Source organism: Acomys russatus, chromosome 7 (genome assembly GCF_903995435.1).
Source record: "Acomys russatus chromosome 7, mAcoRus1.1, whole genome shotgun sequence".
Lineage (NCBI taxonomy): Eukaryota > Metazoa > Chordata > Mammalia > Rodentia > Muridae > Acomys > Acomys russatus.
Genome location: NC_067143.1, coordinates 57,721,067 through 57,732,365, shown reverse-complemented (window position 1 = coordinate 57,732,365; position 11,299 = coordinate 57,721,067). Strand labels below are relative to the sequence as shown.

At 43.8% G+C, this 11,299-nt stretch overlaps 1 protein-coding gene across 2 annotated transcripts in view; it reads right to left on the bottom strand.

Annotated features, from left to right (window-relative positions):
- Positions 1-269: 269 nt before the first annotated feature.
- Syt9 (synaptotagmin 9) overlaps positions 270-11,299 on the bottom strand; it is a 178,689-nt gene continuing 167,659 nt past the window's right edge. For both annotated transcript variants that reach the window (XR_007830934.1, XM_051149171.1), the window contains exon 7: positions 270-1,246. Coding sequence is in view for 1 of the 2 variants with exons in the window: in XM_051149171.1 (XP_051005128.1) it covers positions 1,238-1,246 (9 nt within the window). In the remaining variant the exon portion in view is untranslated. The remainder of the gene's footprint in view (positions 1,247-11,299) is intronic.

Here is an 11,299-nt window from a genome sequence, read left to right as displayed (position 1 = left end):
TGGAGCGGTGATGACGGTGTGTGGAGAAGGCGCTTTGCACCCATGATGAGAGGACCTCTAGGTTACAGTCCCTGGTCTACTTAGGGGGGTGCTGGGGCCTTTGGTTTCACTTCCTGGAGGCAGAAGCATGGAGGACGAGGTGCAGAACTGGCAGTAGACTGGTTGAGAAGGATGCTGGGTAATGGATGAGCTACCCTGGGGAGAGCCCTTGGTCCTCATTCCTGCAGGTATTTCCATTCCCCATGTGCTACAAAAGTGATTATGTGTCTGAAATGGGAAAGGGCCTCTTTCTATGGCTGCCCAAGTAAGTCTGTACTCTGGACTGTTGGGTATGGAAACACCCAGAAGACAGTCGTGTCAACTAAGCCCAAAAGCTGTGCCTTTTCTTAGTGGAGCCCATGTCATCTCTCAGTGATCTTACCTTATAAGAAACACTTCTGAGTCCAGGGCAGATAGAATATTCCAGAATGCATGTGCCATTGGGAGGCATGCATCTCTATCAAGGGTGACACGTTTCTAGTAATGCCACCACTGGAAAGGCAGTGGCTGCTGCCTACCTGGAAATAATGTTTTAGAATCTCAGAATCTGGGTTTAGCAGCAAAGAATGACTATAGCTAAGTGGGACTCTGCCATGTGCGTGGGAAAGGACAGTGAGTTTGCGGTGACCTAACCTGCCTTGCATGAGACTTTCTCCAGCCTTGCTTGGCCTAGTATTCTCTTGGGCCATCCCTTGGGAAACTGGAGCACTTTTGAGGGTGGAATTATTCTCTGAAGACAGTCATTAACTCACAGGTAGTAGAGTTTGATTTGAAATCTGCTGCCTATTTAGCACCTGGATATATTTTTAAAAATATTCTGTCCTTCCAGGGCATTCAAACAAATGACTTCATGTTAGACTGACCACTGCCGGGACCAGTATCATGCCCATAAAACCAAAGGCCTTGCATGAATCACAAGAAGTCTTGGCACTTGCTTTCCACCACAGTCCAGCTTGGTTTCTAAGAGTGAGGGATGCACTTCCCTAGAGCACACCACTGTGGGCCACCCGAAGAAGGCGAATGAACCATTCAGAGTCACCAAATCCAACTTAGAAAGAGGGCCAGTTGTTGCTGTGGCTACAGCTGAGAATTTTGTCACTGGAGTCATCTGGGTGTTGCTAGGTGGGAAAAGTTACTTGAGATCTTTGTTACGCGGTTGTCTGACTGTCCTTGGCACAAGCAGTCTTCTTACCCATAGTCATCGTTTCTGTAGGAAGAAGAAAGGACGTGTGAGCTGGTTTTCAACTTGTATATTTTTAATGTGTACCAAACAAAACCACCAGGCAGGGCGATAGATGTGTGAGGTAGTCATGTAGATTTCAAAGGGCTCATAAAGAGGTTAAGTGAGCCATAGAGGTGTGCATGACCTTCTAACAGAGCCTCTGAGGTGACTAAAGGGATTTTGAAGGACAAATACCAGTGAGGCTGAAGATGAATTCAGGCAATTTGAGCAGAGGGGAGAGCCAGGAAGGAGGTGGTACAGGGAAGGACAGTCAGGTCTGGGGCAAAGAGCCTCTACTGTGAGGAGTATGGTGGGCTGAAGAAAGCAGGTGTGAGTGGTGAAATGTCATAACACTTAATCTTTGTTTCCCAGCATGAAAGGTACACACATGTCCATGTGCATGTGTTTTGATGGGGAGAAAGCCTAGGTCCATGTGCATGAAGGACAAGGGTTCTACCATTTAGTTATATCCCCAGCCCTAAGCACTGAACTTTCTTGGTAGAACCACAGACTTAGATAAGCGGGTTCTCTTCCATTGCTCACTCAAATCCAGCTTTCAACTCAAAATCAACTCATGGCATCACCCTTTAATACAGAGCAAGGGCACTAATACAGCAGGCATAGGAAGTAAAGGAGACAAACCAAGTAACTTCTGTGGATATAGCAACAAACTTTTTTTTTCCTTTTTTTATTATTAATTTATTCAAATTACATCTCAGTTGTTAGCCCATCCCTTGTATCCTCCCATTCCTCCCTCCCTCCCACTTCCCCCCCTATTCCCCTCCCCTATGTCTGTGACTGAGGGGGACCTCCTCCCCCTGTATATGCTCATAAGGTATCAAGTCTCTTCTTGGTGACCTATTATCCTCCCTCTGAGTGCCACCAGGTGTCCCCATCCAAGAAACATGGTCAAATATGGGGCACCAGAGTTTATGTGAAAGTCAGATCTCCTTCTCCACTTAAGGTGAAGAATGTCCTGTCCATCGGCTAGTCTGGGTAGGGGTTCGAAGTTTACTGCCTATATTTTCCTTGGCTGGTGCCATAGTTTGAGGAGGACCCCAGGGCCCAGACCCGCCTGTAGTTTTCCAGGACCCTCTGGATCCTTGTATTTCCTCATTCTCCCAGGCTTCTCACACCTAAAGTCTCGAAAGGATGTCCTCCCCTCTGACCCACTTTCCTGGTAGGTAAAGTTTTTCATGGGGACGTACCCCTTGGACTAGTGTCTCGATATAAGTGAGTATATACCATTTAACTCTTTTAGCTTCTGGGTGAACTCACTCATTATGATAATTTCAAGTTCAATCCATTTGTCCACAAATTTCTTAAATTCCTTGTTTTTAATAGCTGAGTAGTATTTCATAGTGTAAATGTACTACAGTTTCTTGGGCCTGAGAGAGCAGCAAGTGTTCTCAAATTAAAACGTTCAGACTGCATTTCAGAAATCAAAGTTCAGCAATAAAGCTACAACGTACAGAAAGTAATGAAAGCCAGGGTTCACCGGAAACAGAAAGCCACGTCTGGCCTTGATGTAGGTACATGCTTGTGTACACACATTTCCCTAATGGAAGATGTACTCATTTCTGAAGGTAGAGGGAAGGGCAAATAGAGATTTGTCATTTGAACACATCTTAACAGATTGCCTGGGGTGCACAAACCAGCCAGCACAGAGGTGTTCAGGTGCAGGAGTCATTTTGATACTGGGCAGGTTATGCCTTGTCTGGAGTATGTTCAAGAGAGCCAGACTTTTAATACTAGCTCCCATATCCAGGGAAACCACTAGTAGAGGCCATGCTGTAAATGACCCAAGTAATAGCATGGCTCCAACTGGACGCTGTTGCTGCAGTGTACTCATCTGGTGCCTTTCTTTGTGTGTGTAACTACCAGTCTCTGACATAGCCCCAGGGAATGTTGAGGAGGGGCCTGCTAGCTTCTCCTCTGCTTCGGATGAAACCCTTCAGCTCAGTGAGTCTTCTGGGACCAGTCCTGTCTGGGCTTCAGGTCCCTTGTTTTCCTCCTCTAGTTCCAAAACACTATGGCCAGGGCCCAAGCCCACAGGCTGACAGGAGAAAGGAATTTTGATAGTTGTGAAGGAGTGGCTATCAATAGTCTTACAACATTTCTCTCAATAGTCTTACAAGAGAAGCCTTTTAGAAAGACAAAGTCAAATGTCCAAGTTATGGTCAGAAAAAAGTAGCTTGGTGGTCGGTCTATGGAGAATTTTGAGTTTGACATGGATGGCTTATGCTGTCACACAACCTCATTTTGTCTCTCACTGGGGATGAGAGGGGGACACTGATACAGTTCCATTCAATGAGTTCCTCCTCATCCAATATTTTCATAAAAAGATCTTATGGGAGGGTTTTCTCTGGCTCAGGACAGCACCAACACAGTGGGGCTGTAGTAGGGACAGGAGAACGGAGACAGAGATGGTGGTTCAAGCACTGTGTGTCCAACTTTGGCCTTGCTGGTCCCAGTGCTACCACCACTGAGCACAGCAGCTCTCTCCTTGCCATCAGACCCAGTGGCCTTCCAGGCTGTGTCACAGGGTTTGGGAGGCTTCAGGAAATTCAGCAGCATGGCAGGAAGTGGTGGCTACAATCCTATTTGACCAGAAAGGTTTCTAAGTGGATTCAATTGTTCTGAGACACAGAGACTTGATTGGAATGAAATTGAATTGAAATCAAAGACAAGAACTGTCCCAGTGAAAACTGTAATGCACAATGACACTTCAATCATAAAAATGACAGCTGATGTGAGACAGGGAATTCAAACTGACCCCAAATGAAGAACACAGAAAGCCTGAGTGGAGCATTAGATTTGATCTCTCTGTGAATTTGAGAATGGGTTCTAATTCCAGGAAGTCTCTAAGGGTTTTTAATTAAGAAGTCTGTCAAAAGTGGAAGTGAGTCTTAGTGCATGATTCAATCTTAAATGTACTTAATACTGTTACTCTTGTATTTTAAATTCTTTAATCTAAAAAGTGCAAAATCTCAGCAGGCTGTGGCTACTGTTTAGTATAGATTTACAATATTTATATGAAGAAAAAAAAAAAAAGACACTACCCACCTAGAATCAGGTCAGCACCCTCTTAATTCAAAGATGGTGTTCTTTTTTCACTCCTGTTTTCCCCTTGTGGAGCTAGCATGTTAAAGAAGAAGGCAGTGTGTGGTATCCTGTGAGCGGGGAGGTCATAAGCCCTAAAATAGGACTTCCCGTTATTGTGTTAGCTGGGTAGACACAGTATCAAAGTGACTTCTAAATACGTTCTTGATTTCCCAGTCCAGCTCTCAGGCCTCATCAGACGGGCTTCTTTTTGCACTTGACTTTGGTTTATACAGGGGCCACAACTAGTCAAAGTGCAGAGACTAAGCGACCTTGGAGCTCAGTCCTAAGTGTGATATGTACATCACCCTTTCACCAGGGAACATGGAGGAAGAGGGATGGGAAGAATGGAAGTCAGAAGCTGGGAGCGGCGCTGTGAAGCCCTGTCTTGGGCATGACATGGCTGATGTGCTCCTGAACTCACCAAGGCTGGACCACTTGCTAACAGTTCATCATGGAAGGGGCCCCCATTCTGCTCTGAGAGACTAATGACAGTTACTGGTGGCCAAGGCAAGGGAAGTCACTTCCTTCAGTGATATAGCCAGTGATAAGCTGCCCACGATCCAGTAAATAAGATCCTGCCCACGCCCAGGCCACCTAATTAAGCTTCGTGAGGTGCACACACCAAGCACGCATGAAGTAGGAGGGGGATGTGTTCGCAAGAAGGATTTTAAGAGGAGGCAAGGAGATGAGATGTATTATTAAACACCTAACTCCTCATTATTTAAGTGTATGACTAATACTCATTATTTAAGTGTATGAAACTGTAAAGGAATAAATATTAAACAACTGAAGAAATAAAGCAATGTAAATGAAATGGCATTTCCCACCAGGAATTTGGGTTAGAGCTTAGAAAATGGAGATACCCATTTGGGTAAAGAATACTATGTATCTGGGCTCCATCTTAAGAACGTTGGATACTATATCTCACTTAGTCCTTCATCCAAACCTTTATGTCCAGCAGGACAATTACTTTTTTCCTCCAGCGAAGTAAGGGATTTGACAAAGGGAAGACACAGCAGGGCCCAACTCTGCCACCATGCCCTTATGCATCCAGATGCATGCTCTGGGGGAACACAGGTTTTGCGTTCCACTACAGAACCTTTCTATAAAGGAGCTTAAGGGAGCTGGATGGACCTCTTGCAGAGGATCAGTTTGTTTCCCAGCATTCCTGTCAGGTGGCTCGCAACTGCCCATTCCAGAGGACTCCAACGCCCTCTTCTGGTTCCCACAGGAACCTTCTCTCACATGCACATTTAAAAAAAAAAAAAAAAAAAAAAAAAAAAGTCCTTAAAAGGAGTCTCAGTCTAAAAAAAAAAAAGGAGTCTCAGTCTAGAGTTGGAATAGTTCAGATGCCACAAGAAAGTGAATCTAGTCCATTGTCAAGTTGTCCTTAAGGTGAAAGGTGGTAAAAAGTGGCGTGTGATGTATGTGGTATGTGTGTGTATGTGTGTGGTGTGTATGTGTGTGGTGTGTATGTGTGTGGTGTGTATGTGTGTGGTGTGTGTGTATGCGTGTAGTGTGTAACATGTATATGTTACTGACAGAGAAGAACTGATTTGTTACTGACAGGGCAAGGGGGTCCAGTGACAATGCTATTCAAAAGGTAAATATAGTTTTTGAAATGATGCAGCACATTAGGTAATTATCAGAAGACAATAATGACTACTTACCGAAATCAAGTGGAAGACACATGGAGTGTGGCACTCCAAATCTGTATTATTACACTGGCTCACTAACAAAATAAACATTGTTTATTGAGCACCAGAGCACAGAGACGAACCATGAGTGTTCATCTCTTAAGGTGCTCAAAGCAACCATGAGATGGCAAGGATCCTAAGTAACTCTCACCAGAAAGCCCTGACTGCGTGTCATGCGTGTGTGCGACACATGATGCCATCCATCCAAACCACAGAATATGGAGGAAAATATCATGATAAACATTGGGTTAGAATGGAAGTTCAAAGTTATTCGTGCTACACTGGATTATGAGATGAGATCAAAGTCTTGATTGTCTTCTAGTAATATAACTGAAATGGCATCTCCCATCAGGAATTTGGGTTAGAGCTTAGAAAATGGAGATGCCCATTTGGGTAAAGAATACTATGTACCTGGGCTCCATCTTAAGAATGCTGTATACTATATCTCACTTAGTCCTTGGCTTGTTAATACCTAACACTGGTAAACTTCCCCCAGGAGGCAGCCCATGCCCCACTGTGTTTCAATGCTGTCATTTTAGCTCTTCAGTTTGAGATGAAAGTGTCTTGATGGCCACATGTATTTTCCATTGTTACTGAAGACCTGAGCCGAAATTCTATTCCTATTAATTGGAAAATTAACTTTGCAACACCAGATTGAGTGCAATGCATACAATTTATAAATGGTGAAGTAATAAAACATTGGTACAAGTGTATTTACTCAGGAGCAATGCATATTTTGTGACACTAATTCTGCTTTATGTTTTACTTTGAACTTGTTCATTTAGCTTTTTTTTTTTTTTTTTTCTCGTTTGAGACATAGTTTTATGTAGACCAGACTGTCTTCCAACTTGACACATGACTCAGGGAGGCACAGACAGAATCTATTTAGCTTACACTGGAGGATCTTCAGCATACTTTCTGAGGATGACAGGCAGTCAGATGCTTAAACAATGAGCTAGATCTGATCTCCTTGACTCGATCTCCCGAGTTCTGAGAGTATAGGTCCATACTTGTACCATGAGGCACAGCTTATTTGCTTTGTAAGCCACATGCCTAACAATCTGCTATACCACAAAAATTACTAAATTCATCATTTTCATGAACATATTTAGGATAACTTGTTTTTTTTTTTTTTAGGCAGATGTCTCTATGTAGTTCAGACTACCCTCAAGCCCTTGGCAATCTGGAGTCGTGGGGTTACAGGTGTGTGCCCCCATGTCTGGCTTTTACCTGTCAAGTATATACAAGGTCTAACTGCTGAGGAAAACGCCTTGTAAAGCTGATTTCAAGATGCCTGTGCTGATTTAACCCGAAGGTGAGAGTTCTTATGTTTTAAGCATCAAAGGTGTTAGGTGTTTAATAATACTGTTGATTCATGTGATATAATTACATTTTAATTCAATAATTTTAGTTCAAGGGGCTTCAGCCTATCAATTGCTTAAACAGTACCTGAATATTTAAAAGAATTTTGCTTGTTTAATGTGTAAAATACTGTTTAAGAGAATTTGGTTAGGTATGAAATTGATTTTACAAGTTTATGGACATTAATCTGTTAACCTAAGGAGCTGGGGAGTCTAGAAAGTAAAGCGTATATTTTAGTTCAAGACAAAACCAATGAGTTCATTGGTTTGCATTGTATGGCATGTGCTAAGGACTGTTCTGGGCCTATCACAAGTGACTTACTCATCCCCACCATACGAGGCATGTGCTGTTAGGCTCCCTGTTTTATATGCAAGCTCACCATGCTTTTAATCATCCTCATTTTATTTTTACAAAACCACCTGAAATACTACACAAAGCGTATTTTCATTTCTTTCTTAAGAATCTAAGCTCCACTAGGGTGAGGATTTTCATCTAGTCAGTGTGTCATCAGCACCCACAGTTAAGTGTTCAACTGATATTTGTTGAACAAATACTTGAAGTCAGCAATTCCGTCTTCAAAGTGATTGTTTCAAAGGAAGTCTGGCTGATCCGTGCTTGAACAGAATGTCACAACACAGAAAACGATGCAACGCAAACGCAAACAGGAGTTTTGAAGGATCAGAAAGATGTGCTGACAGCAAGGCAGACAGCACGAAGATCCGAAACTTCTTTCTGGGTGTTCTAGAGGAAGTAAGTGCCTGCCCCACCCTACTCGGCTTTTAAACTATGATAAGCTGATGAGGCCATCTGAGGCTCTGTGTTCCGGGCTGTAAAACTCTCATGTGAGATGACAAACAGAAGCTTGACTGTCACTGTCTAACTCTCATGGGTGTTGTCTAAGGTCTGGAGAAATGCGTACCACAGAGAAAGCAGGGCTCAACGGAAAGAGAATGTTGGTTTGCACAACAGTCCTCACTTATCATTTTTTAAAGTTCAATTTATTTATTTAATGTGTAACAGTGTTTTGCCTATATGTCTGTGGGGGGGGGGGGATATCAGAGCCCCTAGAACTGGAGTTGTGAGCTGCCATGTGGATGTTAGGAATTGAACCTGGGTCCTCTGGAAGAGCAGCCAGTGTTCATAACCGCCGAGCCATCTCTGCAGCCCCTGTGCTCACTGATTTTTATATATTAAAAGAAGCACTGTGCTTGCAGATTTGAAAGTTAGCATGCGAGTCTGAAAGAAATCAGCATTCATTCTACATATCACAACAAGGGAGAAATTGGTATTCTACCCAACAGGAATGTAGTACGCAGTGCTGGCTCTGCCAGGCATTCTACCAGGTACAGGTTAGACAATGACGAATAGCATGCTCCAGCCTCACGCAGCAGCTGTAAGTGCTGGGGATGACACATACACAGATGATATCAAGTGACACCAAATACTATGTCAGGGTTAGGGACAGTGAGCTAAGACAAGAGGCACAGACAGAATCTATTTAGCTCACACTGGAGGATCTTCAGCATACTTTCTGAGGATGACAGGCAGTCAGATGCTTAAACAATGAGCTAGATCTAGGCAGGCACCGGGGGTAGAAAAGAGAGCACAGAAAATTAAAGCAAGGATGTGGAGTGAACAAAAAGTATTTAATGGACTAAGAGCAATTAGGCATGGCCCCAAGGTAAAGTCCAAGGGGAAGATAGACAGGGTCGGAGGGGCTTGATGACAAGGGAACGCTGAGGTTGTTCAGGACAGAGGGCAGTTACTAAAGAACTTTAAGCAGTATGGGCAGGAGAAGGACCTGGGATTAACAAAGAGCTCTGGGTAGGTCTGTATGTCCTGGAAGGTCTGTTCCTCTGAGTGGACAGTGCCTTCTGCTGGCTGCCTAGAGATAATGAGGTCTGAGGAAAATGCAGGGCTTGTATTGCCTGCTCACCTTCACTCCCTACTGGTGAGTGCATGAACTCTTCTGCTGCTGCTGCTGCTGCTGCTGCTGCTGCTGCTGCTACTGTTGCTGTTCCTTCCCTGAAATGGGAATCTAGCTACCTTGGCCTTCCAAGGTGAACTGAAAAACAGAAGCCCTCCAAGAATCTTCTAAGCCTTCTTCAGGATCAAACTGGGACTGCTGAAGTGTCCAGCCTCATGGACAGAGCAGCTATCATATTCTCAACCTTGCTAGCATGCGGACAACCACTGCTGGACTACCTGGCCTGTGCCATATAGACCAATCTAATAAACTCTCTTTGTAATCTATATTTGTTCTATCAGTTCTGTTTGTCTAGTGAACACTGCCTAACGCAGGTAGTGCTGTGCTAAAGGAAAAAGCACACTGCATCCAGTTGTCCTATTTTTAGCCATTTTAAGATGGATCACTGGGTTCAGATGTTGTACCAGTCTAATCCACCCCTCATCACATCATGTTCTCATCAGCATTACCCTATTTTCCTAACTGGGGCTGGGCATGACAGCTGCTTGGATGATGCAGGGACTTTACACAAGAGTGTACAGAGCCAAGAGAGTATAAGAGCCCCACAGCAGAGGTCTTAGATGCTGTCAATGTCTAGATTAAAACAGACTTTTCACCTGTAGTTTGCATGAAGCAATAAATCCAATCTATTCTTCAAAGCACTTTGAACTGAGGTTTCTGTTTCCAGACCCCCAAAGTACTGCTTGTCTCAGGGTATGCGACCTGTCCCATTCAAAAGCCTGGACCTGTTAACAACAAAGTTCTTCGATGCGGAGCCCACTGGCTAGGCTGTGTGGGATTCCAGCTATGCTACGGGCCAACTCTGTGTGAAAGGATTCTGCGTGAGACAGGTATCCAGGTTTGAATGTCTTCTTCAAATCCCATAGGAATGTTAACCCTCAAAACTCATAACGAATGCTTTGTGAGGGGTGAGATCTTTGGGAGGTGACTGGTCCTGAGGGTTCTTTTCTCATGAATGAAGTCATCTGTCATGGATAAACAGGTCAATAGACTAATGGGCTATTGTGGACGCTGTACTGTTAAAATGAGTTATTTCTTGGTCACGTGCCATATGATGTCTTGTACAGTCTCAAGACTCTGTAATAAGGTTTCCACAAACTTAGAAGTGGGCCTCTGCAGAGGCAGCTCCCTGACCTTTGAGATAGGCCCTACTTGAGCATCTATAGCCCAGTTGGAGAGAGCCCACAGGAAGAGTGTGAGGGAAGCTCTTCATAGGGGTAGAATTAGCAGCCACAGAACTGGAGTGAAAAGGCCCTGGAGGAAAACAATCCATAATACTCCTGGCAGTCCCTGTGCCTGTGAGTTCTATTATGACAGTCTTTTCTGATACCTTGTGGGCAAGGTGGTACCAAACAATGGTATTAAGGGGTCAGATTTCCTAGATGCTAATTCTTAAAGTCATTACTCACTTTGATATGTATGGAGTTCTGCTGGATAAAGTTGAAGTCTGACTTGTCTGGATAGCCATTTGACAGTCTTTTCTGATACCTTGAGGGCAAGGTGGTACCAAACAATGGTATTAAGGGGTCAGATTTCCTAGATGCTAATTCTTAAAGTCATTACTCACTTTGATATGTGTGGAGTTCTGCTGGATAAAGTTGAAGTCTGACTTGTCTGGATAGCCATTTGTGCTCAGTCTATGATGGTGGACTCCTTTTTCTCAGAGGGAGTTCTCACTCCACCTGATATGGTAACCCTCAGGGAAGACCACAGAACAGACCATTTCCTGGTAAGAACACAGTTTAGCAAATCCCACCTTATGGTAAGGAGATTCTAGCAAAATGACCTCTAATTGTACCTAGAAATTATTCCCTCACCTATAGGATAATTTCCCTCTTGTGATAGGACCCTGTGCTACTGCATGTAAATGAGGTACGATACCAGTAC